The 24,911-nt window shown below is 44.5% G+C and overlaps 2 protein-coding genes across 4 annotated transcripts in view; one reads left to right on the plus strand and one right to left on the minus strand.

Moving 5' to 3' along the window:
• RARS2 (arginyl-tRNA synthetase 2, mitochondrial) overlaps positions 1 to 6,425 on the minus strand; it is a 55,671-nt gene extending 49,246 nt beyond the window's left edge. Inside the window, exons 1-2 of the mRNA XM_040428749.1 lie at positions 6,268 to 6,425; positions 1,034 to 1,107 (exon numbers count right to left, since the gene is read on the minus strand). Coding sequence (XP_040284683.1) covers positions 1,034 to 1,107; positions 6,268 to 6,303 — 110 coding nt within the window. The 5' untranslated portion in view covers positions 6,304 to 6,425. The remainder of the gene's footprint in view (positions 1 to 1,033; positions 1,108 to 6,267) is intronic.
• Positions 6,406 to 24,911, plus strand: part of ORC3 (origin recognition complex subunit 3) — a 105,185-nt gene continuing 86,679 nt past the window's right edge. Inside the window, exon 1 of one of the 3 annotated variants that reach the window (XM_040428746.1) lies at positions 6,406 to 6,519. The gene's annotated coding sequence lies outside the window, so the exon portion shown is untranslated. Of the gene's footprint in view, positions 6,652 to 24,911 lie in introns of all 3 variants that reach the window. The other 2 variants (XM_040428747.1, XM_040428748.1) reach the window with 2 other exon arrangements.

Below are 24,911 nucleotides of genomic sequence, written 5' to 3' on the forward strand. Positions count from 1 at the left end.
TTCACAGTAAGGGTACTTTCACACTAGCGTTTTTTCTTTTCCGGCATAAAGTTCTGTCCTAGGGGCTCAATACCGGAAAAGAACTGATCAGTTGTATCCCCATGCATTCCGTTCAGGATGCATCAGGATGTCTTTAGTTCAGTCTTTTTGACTTTTCAGGACAGAGATAATACCGTAGCATTCTGGGTTTTTTTCTCCGTCCAAAATCACGGCACACTTGCCGGAATGCTGGATCCGGCATTAATTTACTTTGAAATGTATTAGTGCCGGATCTGGCATTAAAAATACCGCAATGCCGGATCCGTCCTTCCGGTCCTCGTATGCGAAGACTTTTAAAAATGTGAAAAAAAAAAAATATATAGAAACGGATCAGTTTGTCCGTATGACAAACGGATCCGTTTTTGCAATGCATTTGTGAGACGGATCCGTCTACAAATGCTGTCCATTTGCATACAGATTTCCGGTGACGGAACTGCTTGCTGGATCACTCTGCCGCAAGTTTGAAAGTAGCCTTAGAAAGTAGAAAATGGGCACTTTGCATCATGTTGCAAGGAAGATTAAAATCTTTTTTTTTTCTCGTCATACAACTAGTATGACCATCCACCTAGGTATATTTTAACTGCTTTGCACCCCACCTATTACGGTAAGTACTAGCAGCAGTTTTGAAAGGTCAGAAATGCTGACAGACTCCATTTACTGTATCTGCTGTGAAAGTCACCTTCAGAAGTCATGCTGCAATAGGTCAGAGTTGTATAAACGGCATGAGGGGGGACCTACTCATTATTAGGCAGTATACAGTATATCACATAGAGGGTTTGTTCACACAGAGAATACAACTGCGGACACTCCATCTGTATTTGTGGGTGGAAAAGTCACTGTGTATTACAGTAGTAACAAAAATGGATCGCATGGTTACAAATCTCATCCTGGAGACTGACATGCAGTGTGGATTTAAAACAATGTGCATAGGCATCTGCTACAAAACCATGTGTGGATGTATGCATATGAAGAATAAAAAATAAAGTTATCTTACCGTCTCCTGTGGACTGGAATTGCATGAACATGGCGGAGTATTTTTTCTGGTGGCACTCCCACAGCTTGTGAAACCTACGGCGAGCAAGAGGACTAGTTCAGAGTTAGGCCTCATACACACGGCAGGAGCCGTTTCTGCGGACTGCAAATTGTGGATCGACAAAACACAGATACCGCCCGTGTGTGTTCCACATTTTGCACAACGATACGTCCTGCCCTCTGCTAGAATTGCCTATTCCCGGCCGCAAAACAGACAAGAATAGGACATGTTCATTTTTTTTGGGCAGGGCCGCGGAAAGGACGCGTGGATGTGGACAGCATGCTGTGTGCTGTCCACATCCACGCGTCCGTGCAGCCCCATTGAAATGAACGGATCCACATCTGACCCGCAAAAAAGCAGACAAAAACCATGGCCGTGTGCAAGAGCCTTTATACAGTTGCAAGAAAAAGTATGTGAACCCTTTGGAATGATATGGTCCTAAAATGTGATCTGATCTTCATCTAAGTCACAACAATACACAATCACAGTCGGTGAACGCCATAACAGCATATCCTAACAATATGCCACGTACGTCCCAGATGGGAACACCCTCATAATTCTTCGGATTCTTTGTCCAGGGGAGTGTGTAACAGTCATTTATGTTTATGAGGAGGACAAGGAACATAGCCGCTTGCCTGACAGCAACGGAAAGAGTATGGGCAGCTTTCTAAACATGTGGTGGTCGTATTGTGGTGGTCATTTCTCAGGCATCTCTGTTCAGTTTCAAAGACAAAGTGTGGCACTCAAAAGCAGAACTGATGATATTGTTTGCACTTTGTGTACCGTTCCGTGCCCATAAAAAAAATCGTACATACTACGATTTTCTGTCCAGCACTGGGAGACATCCGGCATCAACACTGATGCACCAGACGCTAGAAATGATCCAACAAAGTTATGGGATCAGTTCTGGCAGTGGCTCTGTACCACATCCGAAGGAAACGTATGGACACTAATATATATATATATACACTGCTCAAAAAAATAAAGGGAACACTTAAACAACACAATGTAACTCCAAGTCAATCACACTTCTGTGAAATCAAACTGTCCACTTAGGAAGCAACACTGAGTGACAATCAGTTTCACATGCTGTTGTGCAAATGGGATAGACAACAGGTGGAAATTATAGGCAATTAGCAAGACACCCCCAATAAAGGAATGGTTCTGCAGGTGGTGATCACAGACCACTTCTCAGTTCCTATGCCTACTGGCTGATGTTTTGGTCACTTTTGAATGCTGGCGGTGCATTCATTCTAGTGGTAGCATGAGACGGAGTCTACAACCCACACAAGTGGCTCAGGTAGTGCAGCTTATCCAGGATGTCACATCAATGCGAGCTGTGGCAAGAAGGTTTGCTGTGTCTGTCAGCGTAGTGTCCAGAGCATGGAGGCGCTACCAGGAGACAGGCCAGTACATCAGGAGACGTGGAGGAGGCCGTAGGAGGGCAACAACCCAGCAGCAGGACCGCTACCTCTGCCTTTGTGCAAAGAGGAACAGGAGGAGCACTGCCAGAGCCCTGCAAAATGACCTCCAGCAGGCCACAAATGTGCATGTGTCTGCTCAAACGGTCAGAAACAGACTCTATGAGGGTGATATGAGGGCCCGACGTCCACAGGTGGGGGTTGTGCTTACAGCCCAACACCGTGCAGGACGTTTGGCATTTGCCAGAGAACACCAAGATTGGCAAATTCGCCACTGGCGCCCTGTGCTCTTCACAGATGAAAGCAGGTTCACACTGAGCACATGTGACAGACGTGACAGAGTCTGGAGACGCTGTGGAGAACGTTCTGCTGCCTGCAACATCCTCCAGCATGACCGGTTTGGCATTGGGTCAGTAATGGTGTGGGTTGGCATTTCTTTGGAGGGCCGCACAGCCCTCCATATGCTCGCCAGAAGTAACCTGACTGCCATTAGGTACCGAGATGAGATCCTCAGACCCCTTGTGAGACCATATGCTGGTGCGGTTGGCCCTGGGTTCCTCCTAATGCAAGACAATGCTAGACCTCATGTGGCTGAAGTGTGTCAGCAGTTCCTGCAAGACGAAGGCATTGATGCTATGGACTGGCCCGCCCGTTCCCCAGACCTGAATCCAATTGAGCACATCTGGGAAATCATGTCTCGCTCTATCCACCAACGTCACGTTGCACCACAGACTGTCCAGGAGTTGGCAGATGCTTTAGTCCAGGTCTGGGAGGAGATCCCTCAGGAGACCGTCCGCCACCTCATCAGGAGCATGCACAGGCGTTGTAGGGAGGTCATACAGGCAAGTGGAGGCCACATACACTACTGAGCCTCATTTTGACTTGTTTTAAGGACATTACATCAAAGTTGGATCAGCCTGTAGTGTGTTTTTCCACTTTAATTTTGAGTGTGACTCCAAATCCAGACCTCCATGGGTTGAAAAATTTGATTTCCATTTTTAATTTTTGTGTGATTTTGTTGTCAGCACATTCAACTATGTAAAGAACAAAGTATTTCAGAAGAATATTTAATTAATTCAGATCTAGGATGTGTTATTTTTGTGTTCCCTTTATTTTTTTGAGCAGTATATATATATATATATATATATATATATATATATATATATAAACCTGGCCTTTGTGGTTGAGTTTTCTCATAGAAGTTAATGGGACTGCATTACATAAACATTACAGACCCTGAAGAAATTTAAAAGGAGCCTCTCACCACCATAATGTCCCCCCAACTGCCCAGAGTAACTCGCAGCTCTAGTCATCATGTCCCCAATTATGTTTTTAGGTAGTCTGATGGATAACTTTGGCGCAAAAGCACTTTATTTCTCCCTGTCCACCAAATGCAAATGGACTGTGTGAAGTCAAGGGGACCAACAGAGGCGTAGCTATAGAGGAAGCAGCTGCTTTAGGGCCCTGACCCAGAAGGGGCCCATCCAGGAGGAGGACTAAAAGATTTGGTCAGGGCCCCCTCAACAGTATTACACAATGAAATTAGATACAGTGACAGTATAGACAGTGTAAAAAAATGATGGAACAGCAGCCGGGCCTGGTCTGAGAGAGCGATCTTTACTAGCCACAGGAATGGGGGAGGCATGAAAGGAAGGGGTTGCAAAATAATTACTGGGGGAGGGGGGGCCCCATTCAAAAATTTGCTGTGGGGCCCAGTCATTTCTAGCTACGCCACTGGGGACCAAGGTCTTGATGCTCCAAGCTGTGCTCCCATCCTGCCTCTCAGATCTGATGCTCCTGAGAACCCTGTCTCATGTACACCGAGACTGAAGAGGTGGGATTGGGGTGCAGCAAGCTTGCCTTGGACCATCAAGACCGCTGCCCCCATGACTTCACACAGGCCATTTGCATATGGGGGAAATAAATTGGTTTTGTACCAGAGTTATCCATTGGATATAAACATCATTGAGGACGTGACCACCAGAGCTGTGATGTACTCCCGGCAGTTGGGGGGCCATTATGGTGATGACAAGTTCCCTTTAAATGACCAATGTGCACCTCACTATTTCCATTACTGTAAATACATTAAAGACCATCTGTCAGCAGATTTGTACAATGTATCTGGCTGACCTGTTACATGTGCCCTTGGCAGCTGAAGACATCTGTGTAGGTCCCATGTTCACATGTGCCGGCATTGCTGAGAAAAATGAAGTTTAAAGGTTATGTACACATTTGGGGGCAATTTATTTTATTATTGCAATGTACTTATTTCAAGTTAAAATGTTTTCATTTGGTCTTTATTAACAACATGGAATCCTTTTTTGTGTGCAGAGCTGACATGCTCTACTAGCTGCCTGTGTTTTTTTTTGTCTTTTCCGTCAGAGCAGGACCAGTCGGACTCCTTATCTCTGCTCTCTGACATTATAAACACTCATTACAACTTAATCATTATCTTACTGATACAAACGTGGCTTAAATAAGTGTTTCGAACCTGTAGGTAGTTATAGATAAGGGTTATTAAATAACCGGCACAAAGCGAAAGTACCAGTCACACAGAAAAACAGTTAACCCTTTTTGACAGAATGGCTCAATATTTTTAATAAAGGATTATTTTATGGATAATTTTGAGCCAAAAATGAGTAAAATGCAATCATAAACAAAAATTGCATCCAAAAGGTGTACACAGCCTTTAAATATATGTAAATGAGTCTCTAGGAACAATGGGAGTGTTATCATTACACCTAGATGCTCTCAACTGCTGCAACCTCTGCACTGGTATTGACCGGACAAGGCAGTGAAAATATCATCATGTTTGTCCTTGACTTCTAAAGTCATTCAATGTCAACAAGGCACAGCAGCTGCAGAGACAGAGCCTTTAGGTGTAATGGCAACGCTCCCGTTGCTCCTAGAGGATGCGGACACATATAAACATGGGACAAACAGTGATGTCTTCAGCTTCCAAGCGCACATGTAACAGGTCCGCCAGTTTCATAGATACAGATCTGCGGACAGATGCCCTTTAATTACTTCAGTTTTCTTCATCATTCCAGTCAGGATTCTGCTGGTTTACTGACTAGCAGGGGCGGTCTGGCCATAGACCGTCACCTTACAAGGAAATGTCCCTGTGGGCCAATGCCCAGATGGCTGCCCGGGCCCTCCTCACAGCCTGCCAGTGGAAGTTTTTGGGGATGTATTTTGTGATGGACTGTGGTATTTGGCTCTGTTGGGGTGGTATAATGTGCCGCAATCTGGTATTGCTGGCCCTGCATTCCACTTTTAGTAATTTTTCCAGGGCCACTTTAAAGGGGTTTTACCATCACATACAATGGGGGCATATTGCTAGGATATGCCCCATTGTCTGATAGGTGCAGGACCCACACCTACAACAAGAACGGAGCGGGGAAATGGATGGAGGGCGCACTGCGCATGCGCAGACACCCTCCATTTATTTCAATGGGGCCACCAAAAATAGCCAAACGCTGGCTCAGCTATTTCCGTCTGCCCCACATAAATTAATGGTAGAAGAGGTGGTGGACGGACCCCGGGAAACCCTAGCGATATGCCCCCATTGTGTGTGATGGGAATACCCCTTTAAGTTCCCAGTCCGCCCCTGCTGACTAGAGTCAACCATAATGGCTGGGAGGTCAATAATATTCCTGACAGCAGAAATAAACCGCTGTGTGTAGGACAGGTCAACCAGAAGGGCAGTACCCATTGAGCTCTAGTCCTCCCACAATGCACCGCTCAGTCAGAAGGACAAGGACGTCTCACTACCTGCTCCGCTATCGCTCTCCTGAAGTAACAAGCCATGGCGTCCCCGGCAGTACGGACATGAACGGAGGACGGTGCCGCATCACAGGCACGCAGGAAGCCGCATCTCTCACAGACGCACGTGCCTCCCTGTGACCTGCCCGGAACTGCTCTCCTCCAATCACAGCTCGCGCCGGTCACGTGACCTCGCTGGAGGGAAGGCCCGACTGAAAGTGTGAGAGACTGGAGGAAGCTGCGGGAAGGAGTCGGTGCCAGGTGTGTTTACCGGATAACGGGGTCTTCTACCCGAGCCTTCCCGGTCTCATGATGCCCACTGCATTCCGCCACACAGGAGTAGTAATTGCACCTTTCATGTCTGTTGGCATGTGACTGGCAAGAGGTGAAAGTGCTAATAGTTATAGCTACATCTCCACCTGTAATGCGTTCCTCCATTGACTGTGCATTACCTAGTGTCCTGGCACAGGATTCGAATTAGGGATGAGAGAACTTTGTGTTTCAAGTTTGGCGTACAAGGGTCGGGTTATCTGAGAATTCCATTATGGATTCCGGTACCACGGACCATAAGGTATGTTATGGAGTCCATAACCCGAACCTTGTGCGCCGGACTTGGAAACAGGCGTTCGCTCATCCATAATAAATAAGTATTGCTGTATCTGAACCCGATTGTTGTAAAAACCACCTTAAAGGGGTATTCCCATCGCATATAATTGGGGTATATCGCTAGGATATGCCCCCATTGTCTGATAGCTGCGGGTCCCACCGCTGGGACCGGCACCTACAACGAGTACGAAGCGGGGACCGCTGTGGCTGGAGGACCCTGGATTTCCTGGGGTCTGTCCACCACCAAGCGCTGCTCCCATAGAAGTGAATGGGAGCGCACCGCGCATGCGCGTCCCCCCGCATTTCTATGGGGCAGACGGCGCTCGGCTATTTTCGGCGGCCCCATAGAAATGAATGGACGACGGCTGCGTATGCGCAGTGCGCCCTCCGTTCATTTCCCGGCTCTGTTCTCATTGCACCTATCAGTCAATGGGGGCATATCCTAGCGATATGCCCCCATTGACTGAGATGGGAAGACCCCTTTAAGAATATGGGCTCCATCCTACTGTAAAATGTATGGCCTCCGCATAAATTAGGCTGGGTTCACATCACGTTTTATGCCTCCGTTTGACATATATGTTACAAAAAAAAAAAGGATACAAAAACGCAGCACACCACGTTCATGTATCCTGCACAGTCCGGTAAAAAAAAAAGTCTATATATATATATTTTTTTTACAATGGAACTCTATGGTGAATGGATGCCACTGTATGGCATCAGTCTGAGGCATCAGGCATGCTCAACCTGCGGCCCTATAGCTGTTGTAAAACTATAACTCCCACAATGCCCTGCTGTAGGCCTATGGCTGTAGGCTGTTTGGGCATGCTGGGGGTTGTAGTTTTGCAACAGCTGGAGGGCTGCAGGTTGAGTATGCCTGGTTAAGGCTACTTTCACACTTGCGGCAGAGTGATCCGGCAAGCAGTTCCGTCAATCTGAATGCAAACGGACAGCATTTGTAGACAGATCTGGATGCGGATCCGTCTTACAAATGCATTGCAAGAATGGATCCGTCTCTCCATTTGTCATCCGGAGAAATGGATCCGTTATATATTTTATTCACATTTTTACCGGTCTGCGCATGCGCAGACCAGAAGGACAGATCTGGCATTGCGGTAGATCCGGCACTAATACATTTCTATGGAAAAAAAATGCATTCAGGAAAGTCTTCAGTTTTTTTGGCCGGAGATAAAACCGTAGCATGCTGCGGTATTATCTTCTTCCTGATCAGTCAAAAAGACTGAACTGAAGACATCCTGATGCATCCTGAACGGATTGCTCTCCATTCAGAATGCATTAGGATAAAACTGATCAGTTCTTTTCCGGTATAGAGCCCCTAGGACGGAACTCAGTGCCGGAAAAGAAAAACGCTAGTGTGAAAGTACCCTAAGGCCTCTTTCACACTTGCGTTGTTGGGATCCGGCATGCACTTCCGTTGCCGGAGGTGCCCGCCGGATCCGGAAAAACGCAAGTGTACTGAAAGCATTTGAAGACGGAACCGTCTTCCAAATGCTTTCAGTGTTACTATGGCACCCAGGACGCTATTAAAGTCCTGGTTGCCATAGTAGGAGCGGGGATCGGGGGAGCGGTATACTTACAGTCCGTGCGGCTCCCGGGGCGCTCCAGAATGACGTCAGAGCGCCCCATGCGCATGGATGACGTGATCCATGCGATCACATGATCCATGCGCTTGGGGCGCCCTGACGTCACTCTGGAGCGCCCGGGGAGCCGCACGGACGGTAAGTACACTGCTCCCCCGCTCCCCACTACACTTTACCATGGCTGTCAGGACTTTAGCGTCCCGGCAGCCATGGTAACCACTCTGAAAAAGCTAAATGTCGGCTCCGGCAATGCGCCGAAACGGCGTTTAGCTTAAGGCCGGATCCGGATCAATGCCTTCCAATGGGCATTAATTCCGGATCCGGCCTTGCGGCAAGTGTTCCGGATTTTTGGCCGGAGCAAAAAGCGCAGCATGCTGCGGTATTTTCTCCGGCCAACAAACGTTCCGTTCCGGAACTGAAGACATCCTGATGCATCCTGAACGGATTTCTCTCCATTCAGAATGCATTAGGATAATCCTGATCAGGATTCTTCCGGCATAGAGCCCCAACGACGGAACTCTATGCCGGAAGACAATAACGCAAGTGTGAAAGAGCCCTAATGTATACGTTTTTTGTATACATTAAACGGATGGGAAAAACATGATGTGAACCCAGCCTAAGGTTGCATTCATACAACCGTAAGTGTTTTGCGGTCAGCAAATTGCAGATTCGCAAAATACGGATACCGGCTGTGTGCGTTACGTATTTTGCGGACTGCACATGGCCGGCGTTATATAAAGAATGCTCTATATTTTTTGCGTGGCCGTGGAACGGAACATTGAAGTGAATGGGTCCGCACCTGTTCCGCAAAATTGCGGAATGGGTGCAGATCCATTTAAACGATCGTGTGAATGGACCCTTACTGTATCAAAATATGAAGCTGAACTCTGCTTTGTTAATGAGGCACGAAGCTGAGTTTGTCTTAGGCTACTTTCCCACTAGCGTTAATATTTTCCGGTATTGAGATCTGTCATAGGGTCTCAATACCGGAAAAAAACCGCTTCCGTTTTGTCCCCATTCATTGTCAATGGGGATAAAACGTAACTGAACAGAACGGAATGCTCCAAAATGCATTCTGTTCCGTTCACATACCGGAGCTGCAGTTTGCTTTCCGTCCTGGGATGCGGAGCAAGACCCACAATGCAAGTCAATGGGGACGGATCCGTTTTCTCTGCCACAATAGAAAACGGATCCGTCCTTATTGACGTTTAATGAAGTTCATGACGGATCCATCTTGGGTATGTTACAGATAATACAACCGGATCCGTTCATAACGGATGCAGATGGTTGTATTATCAGTAACAGAAACGTTTTTGCTGAACCCTGCCGGACCCAGTAAAAGCACTAGTGTGAAAGTAGCCTAAAAGACGAGACAAAGTAAGTCTAGTGATATTTGCTGAAACTTCGGTGGCCATACTTTTTACAGTAGGACGGAGCCCATATATTCTTAAGGTAGTTTTTAAAAGAATCAGGTTCGGATACAGCAATCCGAACCAGATTCACTCAACCCTAATAATAAGTGTTCGGTCAGTGATTTCCATCAGCGATTGTGAGCCAAAACCAGGTGCTGCTCTAAACACAGAACAGGTGCAGATCTTTCCCTTATACCTTATGTCTGTGGAGGCTCCAATCCTGGATTTGGCTCACAATCACTGACCAAACACCTAATGTGTGAATGCAGCCTAATGGCGCATTTAGGGGCTGTGCAGATGAGCGGTGATTTTCACGCATCACTTGTGCGTTGCGTGAAAATCGCAGCATGCGCTATATAATGTGTTTTTCACGCAACGCAGGCCCCATAGAAATGAATGGGTCTGTGTGAAAATCGCAATCAAGTGCGGATGCAGTGCGATTTTCACGCATGGTTGCTAGGAGATGATAGGGATGAGCAACCTCGGACCCCAGTAAAGTCTATTCTCTGTTTAATTTCCCCTTATAACATGGTTATAAGGGAAAATAATAGCATTCTTAATACAGAATGCTTACTAAAATGTGCCTGGGGAGGTTAAAAAAAATAACTCGCCTCGTCCTGTTGTTCGTGCAGACGGCATCGTCTTCTTTCAGGACCTGCAAAAGAACCTTACATGATGTAATCTTCTATCTTCATTCAGCAGGACCTGCGTTAACGTCACCACGTGGTGAACGCGATTACGTCATCAAAGGTCCTTTTGCAGGTCCTGAAAGAAGACATCCCGGCTGCGCGATGAAGTGAGTTAATTTATTTATAAAAAATTTTTTTTTTACCCCCAAGCCACAGTTTACTAAGCATTCTGTATTAAGAATGCTAAAATTTTACTTTATAACCAAGGGAAAATAATAAAATATACAGAACACCTAACCCAAACTTCAGTGAAGAAGTCCGGGTTCGGGTCTGGGTACCAACATTCAGTTTTTTTTCACGCGCGTGCAAAACGCATTGCACTCGTGCTAAAAAAAAACTGAACATCGGAACGCAATTGCAGTCAAAACTGACTGCAATTGCGTGCCTACTCGCGTGGTTTTCCCGCAATGCACACGCGACGCATCCGGAGCAAATCCGGGACGCCCGTGTGAAAGAGGCCTTAGGCCTCTCACACGAACGATACGGATTGGCTCCGGATGCGTTCAGTGAAACTAGCACCATTTTGCAAGCAAGTTCAGTCAGTTTTGTCTACGATTGCGTTCCGTTTTTTTCCGCACGGGTGCAATAGGGCTGGAGGGGTCAATGGATCATGTGACGGACCATGTGATGAGCGTAGTGATGTCATCAAAGGTCCTATTCCTCCCAAAAGAAGACCGAAGAGATGCCGGCTGCGCGAACAAGTGGATAAAGGTGAGTTAAATTTTTTTTTTTCTTTCCCCTCCAGCCCTATTTTACTATGCATTCTCTATTCAGAATACTATTATTTTCCCTTATAACCATGTTATAAGGGAAAATAATACAATCTACACAACCTTGAGCCCAAACCTGAACTTCTGTGAAGAAGTTCGGGTCTAAGTACCACATTAAGTTTTTTATCACCTGCGCGATAAAAACTGAACAACGGAACGCAATCGCAGTTAAAACTGACTGCAATTACATACCTACTCGCGCGGGTTTGCCCGCAATGCACCGGGACGCATCCGGACCTAATCCGGACACGTTCATCTGCAAGGGGCCTAAGGGTACTTTCACACTTGCGTTTTTCTTTTCCGGCACTGAGTTCCGTCCTAGGGGCTCAATACCAGAAAAGAACTGATCAGTTTTTTTTTTTTTTAAAGACAATTTTTATTTTCATTGAGAAAAATAGAACATAAAATACAAAGATACAGAAATCAAAGCAAAGCATGTCTGTTACATATCATTTTTCATAAAGCATACATTAATGCCTGGTTAGACAGCAAGGATACGTAACAAGTTGACCCAAAGAGGCAAGTACCTTCCTCAAGTAATTCCCCCACCCCCCCAACCCCAAAAACCTAAATCCCCCCCCCCCATCTTCCCAACCCCAAATCAAAACCAACTAACTTTCTTTTCTTCTTGTCCTGCCAGAACAATTGCAAAGCCACTTGATAGCCATGGGTCAAAGGTATTATGTCGACATAGGGGCAAATTCTCAGACGATCCGAATAAAAATATCATAGTGCCAAGCGACCTAGCGTCCCTTTCAATTGTTCCTCTAAATACCACTTTGTTAGTGTAAAAGGTCTCATAATATTATCAATCTCGGAATTAGTAAAGAACTGGATTAGGAAACCTCTCCATTTCTTAAGAAACTTGCCTCCCTTCCCTTCTTTATGTCTTATTGCATCACCTCGCTCCAGAGCCAACAATTCCCTAAAAGAGGCTAGAATGTCATCTTTACAAGGGACCAAAGGCTGAAGCCAGCGTTGCAAGATGCTCCTCTTAGCTACCATACAGAGTGCATGGAAGAGGGTAGGCAGTCTTCGCTCCACAAGGACCCCATCCTTCAATTCCTCCCAATAATGAAACAAAAAGATCATCGGGCTTAATGGAACCGTAAGATTCCAGCTAACCTTTGAAATCTGGGCTATCTGGGACCACAGACCTTGAATTTGAGGACAGGACCATAAACCATGAAATAGATCGGTGTGCATCACCCTACACTTTGGACAACTAGTGATCCTGTCCGGATTGTTAGGCGCTGTCGGGAGATTGAAGGCATATATGGCATTGTGCATTATCCTGAACTGTGTGTCCCTCCAAGTTTCATTTATGACCGAGTTCCTCAACGCCCACCACCCTTTTAAGATCTTGTCTCCTGCCTCACCATCCTCTAAGATACGCGCCCATGGGCGAAAAGCCAGTTGTGGCAGACCGTCCCCCAGAACTGATCAGTTTTATCCTAATGCATTCTGAATGGAGAGAAATCCGTTCAGGATGCATCAGGATGTCTTCAGTTCAGTCTTTCTGACTTTTCAGGACGGAGATCATACCGCAGCATGAAAAAAATATATAAGGGATCCGTTTCTCCGGATGACAAACGGAGAGATGACTCTGTTCTTGCAATGCATTTGTAAGACAGATCCGCATCCGGATCCGTCTACAAATGCTTTCCGTTTGCATGCAGATTGGCGGATCACTCTGTCACAAGTGTGAAAGTAGCCTTAGCAATCATCAGTGAAAAACGCATTGCATCTGCACTTGCTTGAGGATGCAATGCGTTTTTCACTGAAGCCCCATTCACTTCTATGGGGCCAGGGCTGCGTGAAAAACACAGAATATACAGTCAGGTCCATAAATATTGGGACACCGACACAATTCTAACATTTTTAGCTCTGTACACCACCACAATGGATTTGAAATGAAACTAACAAGATGTGCTTTAACTGCAGACTGGCCAGGTGTGTGGTGTTCCCTCATTATCCCAATTACAATGAGCAGATAAAAGGTCCAGAGTTTATTTCAAGTGTGCCATTTGCATTTGGAATCTGTTGCTGTCAACTCTCAAGATGAGATCCAAAGAGCTGTCACTATCAGTGAAGCAAGCAACCATTAGGCTGAAAAAACAAAACAAACCCATCAGAGAGATAGCAAAAACATTAGGCGTGGCCAAAACAACTGTTTGGAACATTCTTAAAAAGAAGGAACGCATTGGTGAGCTCAGCAACACCAAAAGACTCGGAAGACCACAGAAAACAATTGTGGTGGATGACTGAAGAAAACACCCTTCACAACAGTTGGCCAGATCAAGAACACTCTCCAGGAGGTAGGTGTATGTGTGTCAAAGTCAACAATCAAGAGAAGACTACACCAGAGTGAATACAGGGGGTTCACCACAAGATGTAAACCATTGGTGAGCCTCAAAAACAGGAAGGCCAGATTAGAGTTTGCCAAACAACATCTAAAAAAGCCTTCACAGTTCTGGAACAACATTCTATGGACAGATGAGACCAAGATCAACTTGTACCAGAGTGATGAGAAGAGTATGGAGAAGGAAAGGAACTGCTCATGATCCTAAGTATACCACCTCATCAGTGAAGCATGGTGGTGGCAGTGTCATGGCGTGGGCATGTATGGCTGCCAATGGAACTGGTTCTCTTGTATTTATTGATGATGTAACTGCTGACAAAAGCAGCAGGATGAATGCTGAGGTGTTTCGGGCAATACAGTAGTGATCAAAAGTTTAAGACCACTTGAAAAATGGCAAAAAATCCTATTTAGCATGGCTGGATCTTAACAAGGTTCCAAGTAGAGCTTCAACATGCAACAAGAAGAAATGGGAGTGAGACAAAACATTTTTTGAGCATTCAATTTAATGAAAACAACGAATAAACTGAAACAGGCTGTTTTTCGGCTGATCAAAAGTTTAGGACCACACCTCCAAAAAAAAACTAAACCCCCCCCAAAACAGAAATCCAACTTCCAAACATGAACTCAGTAATGAGTAGCTCCGCCGTTATTGTTTATAACTTCAAAAATTTGTTTCTGCATGCTTGATGCAAGCGTTTCCATGAGGTGAGTGGGAACATTTCTCTAAGTGGTGAAGACGCCGCACGAAGGCCATCTACTGTCTGGAACTGTTGTCCATTTTTGTAAACTTCTCTTGCCATCCATCCCCAAAGGTTCTCAATTTGATTTAGATCAGGGGAACACGCAGGATGGGCCAAAAAAGTGATGTTAATCTCCTGGAAGAAGTCCCTTGTACTGCGGGCATTGTGTACTGTAGCGTTGTCCTGTTGAAAAACCCAGTCGTTGCCACACAGACGAGGGCCCTCAGTCATGAGGAATGCTCTCTGCAACATCTGGACATAGCCAGCGGCCGTTTGACGCCCCTGCACTTCCTGAAGCTCCATTGTTCCACTGAAGGAAAAAGCACCCCAGACCATTATGGCGCCCCCTCCACTGTGATGCGTAGAAAACATCTCAGGTGGGATCTGCTTGTCATGCCAGTAACGTTGTAAACCATCAGGACCATCAAGGTTAAATTTTTTCTCATCAGAGAATAAAACTTTCTTCCACCTTTGAATGTCCCATGTTTGGTGCTCTCTTGCAAAGTCCAAACGAGCAGTTCTGTGGCGTTCAAGGAGACGAGGTCTTTGAAGACGTTTTTTGTTTTTGAAGCCCTTCAGTCTCAGATGCCGTCTGATGGTTATGGGGCTGCAGTCAGCACCAGTAAGGGCCTTAATTTGGGTCGAGGATCGTCCAGTGTCTTGACAGACAGCCAATTGGATCCTCTGGCTCAGTGCTGATGAAATTTTTTTGGGTCTTCCACTTGACTTTTTTGTTCCATAACCCTCAGGATCATTTAAGAAATTCCAAATGACTGTCTTACTGCGTCCAACCTCAGCAGCGATGGCGCGCTGTGAGAGACCCTGCTTATGGAGTTCAACAACCCGACCACGTTCAAAAAGGGAGTTTTTTTTGCCTTTGCCATCACAACGTGTGACTACCTGACAGAAAATGACAATGAATCCACATCTTTGCACAGATTTGGCTTTTTAAAGGCATGTGGTCCTAAACTTTTGATCAGCTGAAAAACAGCCTTTTTCAGTTTATTCGTTGTTTTCATTAAATTGAATGCTCAAAAAATGTTTTGTCTCACTCTCATTTCTTCTTGTTGCATGTTGAAGCTCTACTTGGAACCTTGTTAAGGTCCAACCATGCTAAATATGATTTTTTTTTTGCCATTTTTCAAGTGGTCTTAAACTTTTGATCAGGACTGTATTATCTGCTCATATTCAGCCAAATGCTTCAGAACTCATTGGACGGCGCTTCACAGTGCAGATGGACAATGACCCAAAGCATACTGCAAAAGCAACCAAAGAGATTTTTAAGGGAAAGAAGTGGAATGGCATGCAATGGCCAAGTCAATCACCTGACCTGAATCCGATTGAGCATGCATTTCACTTGCTGAAGACGAAACTGAAGGGAAAATGCCCCAAGAACAAGCAGGAACTGAAGACAGTTGCATTAGAAGCCTGGCAGAGCATCACCAGGGATGAAACCTGTCGGGGGGGGGGGGGGGGGGGGTAATAATTCATTTAAGAATTATTAATTATGGTCATAAAAATAATTAACCATAAATTTTTTTTTTTAGAAAATTTGTCAGAAATTCTTAAAATCATGACCTGGTGAATTGTAGACAACCTAATTGATACAATTCACATCTGAGTCCGACTATTTCCTCAGATAAATAAGTTCTTTTTGACGTGCGATGACGTTAATGATAAAATGTAGTTCTGCATTATACAATAATACACAGGTATTATAAAAATATGCAGATTTATTGGTTACAAGGTTATAAACATACATAAGTAAATAAACACAATGATACATGCAAATGAATATATAGCGTTAATATAAAGCATTACAAGCTTAACAATACATGTGAGTGGAAATAACTTGTCACATTATAACCAAGCTATTATTAGGTTAGGATATCAAAATAGGAACATAAGTTATATACATTACTTCTGTTCAGAGAAAACCTCATGATATCAAGATGGGCATGTCTAATCCTAGACATCAATATAGAATGCTAAATACATTCTCCCCCCCCCCCCCCCCTAACCAACTACACATCACATGACTTCAGGCATGATCAAATCCATCCAAGGATATAACTTAGAAGAGATAACTGTATCCTTCCGCCCCATCCTGGACTATTTTCACATATATGACTTTGGTAAGACTATTAAGACAAATAACAGGGATCTAGGATCTTAAATGGAAAGGATTTGAAACAAATCTTTCCTGTGGGAATCCATCACTTAGCTTGGCGAAGAATGTTCTATCAAAATATATATATATATATGCAATAAATGAAATCCGCAGCACATCCAGGTAGTGAACAAGTGAAAGAAGCTTTAATCACCAAGCATGCGACATTTCAATCCTCTCAATGGGATTTTTCTCAAGCAGTGACATAGTGGGCAGTGCATAGTACATATTTAAACACATTGACATAATCAAACAATCAATGAGTAAAATACAATCATTTACAGTAATATGTTAAAAAAATCATGACAACGGCAGTGTTATCATTACAAAATAGCATTTCATGAAATTACATACAGTGTTACAGTGCAGGCAATACCCGTATCAAATCCAACATACAGTGTACAGGCAAAATACTTTAATAACAATCATAATTAATTCAGGTGTATGTCATTATAATAACCAAAATGTGCAGGTGTACCTCAGTAGAATGATGAGTTAGATCACAGGAGTGTGCGATGGAATCAGAACACATGGGTCACGGCGTCTCAGACATACCAATGCGCATGTCTCAAGGACCTTCCTGGGGATTCCGATCACATGATCACCCATTCTGTTCATTCGATGTAGTGCGCATGTCGCAGGACCTGTGAGCATGTGATCACAGCATGTGATCACTCCTCCGGTCATGTGTTCAAGTCAATCATCCGGTCATGTGCTTCAATGTGTCACATGATTGGAATAGACGAGCTTGAAGATTCAAGTGTTCAGTGGTATTCAGAACACATAGGAAAGCATGATTAAACAGATCTATTTCCAAAAATCATTATAAGGGACATATATATAGCACCTAAAGTAAGTTATGAATACCCAAAGTATACAGAAATATGTCGTCTTAAAAAACATAAGATTATGTAGGCAGGCATAAAAAGTAGCAAAGTACATATGGCAGTGTGGGAACCTGGTACAGGATCGTCGCCGCCCCAGGCGTATCAAATCACATGGACAGTGTCATTCATGAGTCACCCATCAATCAGGGAGAAAAAAATAACTGTATACAACTGGAAGTACCATTGTTGTGTACAGGAAAGCTATATGTACTAAGCGGGAGTACCGCCGCTTTCCTTGCTATATAAGGACTTAGTTTATTAGTTGTTAAATAGCCCCCTAGTCTAAACGAGGACTTCAGTGTATGCGACTTAGGCTACTTTCACACTAGCGTTCGGGTGTCCGCTCGTGCGCTCCGTTTGAAGGGGCTCACAAGCGGCCCCGAACGCATCCGTCTGGCCCCAATGCATTCTCAGTGGAGGCGGATCAACTGAGAATGCATCCGCCTGCCAGCGCTCAGCCTCCGCTCCGCTCAGTGAGTGGACACCTGAACGCTGCTTGCAGCGTTCGGGTGTCCGCCTGGCCGTGCGGAGGCGAGCGGATCCGTCCAGACTTACAATGTAAGTCAATGGGGACGGATCCGCTTGAAGATGACACCATATGGCTCAATCTTCAAGCGGATCCGTTCCCCATTGACTTACAATGTAAAGTCTGAACGGATCCGCTCAGGCTACTTTCATACTTAGAAAATTTTCTAAGTTTTAATGCAGACGGATCCGTTCTGAACGGATGTGAACGTCTGCATTATCGGAGCGGATCCGTCTGATGAAACATCAGACGGATCCGCTCCGAACGCTAGTGTGAAAGTAGCCTTATGTGGTTATCACAAAGTCCCAACCTGACTTGTCCCCCCTGCCCGTTGGATGCCATCCCTGGAAATCCAACATGGCAGACCCGGGATCATCCTCTAGATTCCGGGGGCACATTGGTATATATCCATAGAACATATCAATCCTCTCCCCGAGACTGATGGCTCAAAAGGCCTGTCCATATGTAAATCCGAGCACACGGGTATAGCAACCAAACCATCCCAGGTATTCCAACATCACCTGTGTATAATCACATGCCTGCATACAAATCAAAAAAAGGAAAAAAGTGTCAAGGAAATCAATATATCCGTGCACCTGTACGGAAAACAATCATATGTCATGCAATGCATAAGACATGACCGTATAACCTACTGTGCACAGAAACATGATCTCACCAATCTTGTTAAAAAGACATCTTTTTCTAAAGAAAAAGCAAATAGAATTGTATATAGCACTAAAATAAAAGGTGTGTGTATATATATATATATATATATATATATATATATATATATAGGTCCCATCATGATCCAGTGGATGAATCTTCCAGCGCTCACCGTTTATTGTGGGGCGATACATAGATGTGTGTCTCCTCGAGGAAGGAGACCGCCATGTTGGCATAAGTGGGGGCCACATTGGAGGAGACACACATCTATGTATCGCCCCACTTCCGACATGTTCTGAAGTGGTGGCGATACATAGATGAAATTTTTTTGATTTGGACAGGTTCAGAGGAGGCTCTTATGGAGTTTTTTCAATTTTTGAATACTATTGATTCTGATATCAAATTTACGTTAGAACACTCATGTGAACAATTACATTTTTTGGACACTGTTGTGACCTTACATGATCGTGTGCTATCGACGGGCTTATACTCTAAGCCCACCGATCGCAACACGTTATTGAGGTACAACAGTGCACATCCCAGGGCCATGGTCAAATCCCTTCCCTTGAGTCAGTTTTACCGCGCTAAACGTATAGTCAGCAATAATAATGAATTATCTGACACTCTCAAATGTATGACACAGTCCTTCATAGATAGGGACTATCCTGTAACTTTACTTAAACAACATCTTAACTCTATACAATACAAAACACGTACGGAGCTTCTTACTAAGAAAAATAAAAATGGTGACAAACAAAGCAAGAGAATTCCTCTGGTAACAGAAGATAGTACACACATTCGGCAAATCATCCTGAAACACTGGCCAGTTTTGAAAAGTGGTCATGAGGGGATTGAGGAATTTCATCTCCCTCCCCTCATGTCATACAAAAGAACTAGGAACCTTAAAGACAGATTGATTCTTTCTGACATAGGTACACAAAAGGAGTTGGGCCAAACCTTTCTTCGTAGTCCCAAATTGGGTAGCTTTCCATGCTTAAATTGTATTAATTGTCGATACATGCAAAAAGGCAGTTTTTTTCTGCATCCACGTACGCAGAAGAAGTATTACATCAAGCACTTTTTGACATGTGAATCCTCTTTTGTTATATATATCCTTTGGTGTCCATGTCAGTTATTATACATTGGGGAAACTTCACTGGATTTTAAAAGTAGAATCAATCAACATCGATACACCATCCGTAAAAAACGGATGGATCTTCCAGTCCCGAAGCATTTTACTGACATGGACCATAAGGAGCGGGACCTTTAAATGTATGCTGGTTGACCATATCCCTACACCACGGAGGGGTGGGAACAGACTTGCCCTTCTCAAAAAATGTGAGATGCGATGGATTGCTAAACTTAATACTTTAAGACCACAGGGATTGAATGTTGATTATAGGCCCTGGTTATTGTCCTAGGTGATTGTGCTCATGATTCTGCTCGCCTGCCCCTATGGTGAGTTTTAAGTGGTTGTGCCCCTTGTTTATATAACAAGGTGTTCTTATACATTGTTTTTATTACCCTCAGGATTATGGTGAATATTGTGTGTACCCACAATAAAGGGTGAGCGCTGGAAGATTCATCCACTGGATCATGATGGGACCTATATATATATATATATATATATATATATTATTAGGGTTGTTGCGGGTATCGAAATTTCGATACCCAATCGATACTTTTGTCCCGGTATCGATACGATACCGGGATTTCCGTTTTTTCGATACTGGGCTGCGCTTCTGCGCAGTCTAGTATCTCTGAACATGAGCGCGCTGCTGTCGGCGCGCTCATGTTCTCTCAGCAGCACGGGGAGAAGGAAGCTGTCCTCCCTCCCCCCTGTGCTGCTGCCGCTGCCACCAATGAGAAGAGAGGGGCGGAGGAGGGGCGGCAATGAGAAGAGAGGGGCGGAGGAGGGGCGGCAATGAGAAGAGAGGGGCGGAGGAGGGGCGGGCGCACTGCGCCCCCAATGATAGGATTACTATCGGAGCGATGGGAGGAGACATCAGCTTCACTAGTGGGCGTTCCTTTTCCCTGCGCTGCGATTGGACAGCGCTACAGCCAGGGAGAAGGAACGCCCACTAGTGAAGCTGATGTCTCCTCCCATCGCTCCGATAGTAATCAGCAGCATGTGGAGCAGGAGAGGAGACAGTAATGGGGCACTGCGGGCGAACGGAGCGGCGCCCAGGACTAAATGGTGAGTGCTGAGACATCGCTGGGCGCCGCTCTGTGTGGCCTAATAGTGAAAGTCTGGACTCATATACAGTAGTCAGTCTTTAACACATACAGGAGGCGGGTGCCGGCAGCAGAATCGCATTGCCGGCACCCTGCCCCTGACAGGGAGCTGCGATCAGCGGCAGTTAACTGCCGCTGATCTGCTAGTACCCGCCTCCTGTATAAAGGGGTAAAATCATTGGTGGTGCAGTGTGCCCCCCCCCTCAATCCCCCCATCCCATTAAAATCATTGGTGGCACAGTGCGCCGGCCCCTCTCAACCCTCCAGTATTAAAATCATTGGTGGCAGTGGCTACAGGGACCTCTCCACTCCCCCTCATTGGTGGTGCAGTGGCAGCTTCTGATCGGAGCCCCAGCTGTGTAAGCCTGGGGCTCCGATCGGTTACCATGGCAGCCAGGAAGCCCTGGTTGCCATGGTAACATCCCTGATGCTGTGTGCACAAAGCACAGAGCAGCAGGGACAGTGTGGAGTCCTATTCACCCTGATAGAGATCTATCAGGGTGAATAGGAAAAGGGATGAAAGATCCCAGGTTCTAGCCCCTAAGGGGGGAAATAGTTATTAAATAAAAAGTGAAAAAAAAAAAAACACTAAAATATGAAGTATAAATCACCCCCCTTTTCCCAATTTCACATATAAAATATATAAATAAACATATTACATCGCCACGTCAGAAAAGTCCAAACTATTAAAATATAAAAAAAAAATCTAGGTGGTGAATGCCGGAACAGAAAAAATAAAATAAAAACTGCGCGATTCGCCATTTTTAAAAATGAGGAATGCACGTGGCTTTTTTTGTTTATTTTTTTCGCGTGGTATCGAATGGTATCGAGTATCGCAATACTTTTTCATGGTATCGAAACCGAATCAAAAATTTGGTATCGCAACAACTCTATACACACACACACACCTTTTATTTTAGTGCTATATACAATTCTATTTGCTTTTTCTTTAGAAAAAGATGTCTTTTTAACAAGATTGGTGAGATCATGTTTCTGTGCACAGTAGGTTATACGGTCATGTCTTATGCATTGCATGACATATGATTGTTTTCCGTACAGGTGCACGGATATATTGATTTCCTTGACACTTTTTTCCTTTTTTTGATTTGTATGCAGGCATGTGATTATACATAGGTGATGTTGGAATACCTGGGATGGTTTGGTTGCTATACCCATGTGCTCGGATTTACATATGGACAGGCCTTTTGAGCCATCAGTCTCGGGGAGAGGATTGATATGTTCTATGGATATATACCAATGTGCCCCCGGAATCTAGAGGATGATCCCGGGTCTGCCATGTTGGATTTCCAGGGATGGCATCCAACGGGCAGGGGGGACAAGTCAGGTTGGGACTTTGTGATAACCACATAAGGCTACTTTCACACTAGCGTTCGGAGCGGATCCGTCTGATGTTTCATCAGACGGATCCGCTCCGATAATGCAGACGTTCGCATCCGTTCAGAACGGATCCGTCTGCATTAAAACTTAGAAAATTTTCTAAGTATGAAAGTAGCCTGAGCGGATCCGTTCAGACTTTACATTGTAAGTCAATGGGGAACGGATCCGCTTGAAGATTGAGCCATATGGTGTCATCTTCAAGCGGATCCGTCCCCATTGACTTACATTGTAAGTCTGGACGGATCCGCTCGCCTCCGCACGGCCAGGTGGACACCCGAACGCTGCAAGCAGCGTTCAGGTGTCCACTCACTGAGCGGAGCGGAGGCTGAGCGCTGGCAGGCGGATGCATTCTCAGTTGATCCGCCTCCACTGAGAATGCATTGGGGCCAGACGGATGCGTTCGGGGCCGCTTGTGAGCCCCTTCAAACGGAGCGCACGAGCGGACACCCGAACGCTAGTGTGAAAGTAGCCTAAGTCGCATACACTGAAGTCCTCGTTTAGACTAGGGGGCTATTTAACAACTAATAAACTAAGTCCTTATATAGCAAGGAAAGCGGCGGTACTCCCGCTTAGTACATATAGCTTTCCTGTACACAACAATGGTACTTCCAGTTGTATACAGTTATTTTTTCTCCCTGATTGATGGGTGACTCATGAATGACACTGTCCATGTGATTTGATGCGCCTGGGGCGGCGACGATCCTGTACCAGGTTCCCACACTGCCATATGTACTTTGCTACTTTTTATGCCTGCCTACATAATCTTATGTTTTTTAAGACGACATATTTCTGTATACTTTGGGTATTCATAACTTACTTTAGGTGCTATATATATGTCCCTTATAATGATTTTTGGAAATAGATCTGTTTAATCATGCTTTCCTATGTGTTCTGAATACCACTGAACACTTGAATCTTCAAGCTCGTCTATTCCGATCATGTGACACATTGAAGCACATGACCGGATGATTGACTTGAACACATGACCGGAGGAGTGATCACATGCTGTGATCACATGCTCACAGGTCCTGCGACATGCGCACTACATCGAATGAACAGAATGGGTGATCATGTGATCGGAATCCCCAGGAAGGTCCTTGAGACATGCGCATTGGTATGTCTGAGACGCTGTGACCCATGTGTTCTGATTCCATCGCACACTCCTGTGATCTAACTCATCATTCTACTGAGGTACACCTGCACATTTTGGTTATTATAATGACATACACCTGAATTAATTATGATTGTTATTAAAGTATTTTGCCTGTACACTGTATGTTGGATTTGATACGGGTATTGCCTGCACTGTAACACTGTATGTAATTTCATGAAATGCTATTTTGTAATGATAACACTGCCGTTGTCATGATTTTTTTAACATATTACTGTAAATGATTGTATTTTACTCATTGATTGTTTGATTATGTCAATGTGTTTAAATATGTACTATGCACTGCCCACTATGTCACTGCTTGAGAAAAATCCCATTGAGAGGATTGAAACGTCGCATGCTTGGTGATTAAAGCTTCTTTCACTTGTTCACTACCTGGATGTGCTGCGGATTTCATTTATTTTATATTATTTGGAGGTGGATCGCCGACTCAGCTGCTGGCACTCCGTCTGTACCTTTCAGACAGTGGTGCTGCCCACATTCCTTGATTTATATATATATATATATGCAATCATTTAATGCTTTGCTAGATTATGAGTCTAGATTCTTCTGCAGGTAGAATGAAGCCTCACAATATCCTAAGACTACATCTCAATATGGAGATGATCAATTAATTTAATCATTTATTTATTCGCCAATCTAGATGGTATAATTTCACCCACACTATCAAATTAGTCTTAATAAAATGAAATATCATTTTCTGTGTCTCTTACCAAGTCCTAGTAGGAATCTCACTTCTGCTCCTAGGAAAGCTGGGTGGTCCATCATAGCGCATCTCATTATGGCTTTCATCTCGATAGACCCCTCTAGAGAGCTCCACTTCTCTCTCTTCCTCCCTTAATCTCCAGCTCTCCCTTTTTTTTTCTCTTGCTAGCTCTTCTATGCCACCCCGCACACGAGTAATTATTCCCCCCCTTATCTAAGAATCATCCCCTTTAGATTAGGGATTCCCAATCAGGTAGGGTGGGTGTATTCGCATGCTAATAACATCATGACGTTGTATCAATTCCTAATATGGTATAGAACAAATAATGAAATAATATAATGTTGTCCATCTGCCTCCAGATGGCACTGCGGTACTGTAGATGAACATCCCAACTTTTAAGCATAAAATTAAATATCTAATAATACGTTCTCATGACTTCGTTGACCTTTCTTACCATAAATCATTGAGGAAGGTCTTTTCCTGACACTTTTAATTACCTATATCCTGAACTTGTTGGAGTTGACTGTCTTCTCCTATCTTTTTGAAATATAGGTTGAGCGGCTTTGATGCTTGGCATCGGAACTTGTACATTTAATTTATCTACATCCATGAATAACTATTGTTTTGAAATCCAATTAACATAAACTTACTTGTTTCTGTATCTTCTACAATACCTTCTAAATGGTAAATACATGGTATGACATATATATAAATCGATAC

This window comes from Bufo bufo, chromosome 4 (assembly GCF_905171765.1).
Source record: "Bufo bufo chromosome 4, aBufBuf1.1, whole genome shotgun sequence".
NCBI lineage: Eukaryota > Metazoa > Chordata > Amphibia > Anura > Bufonidae > Bufo > Bufo bufo.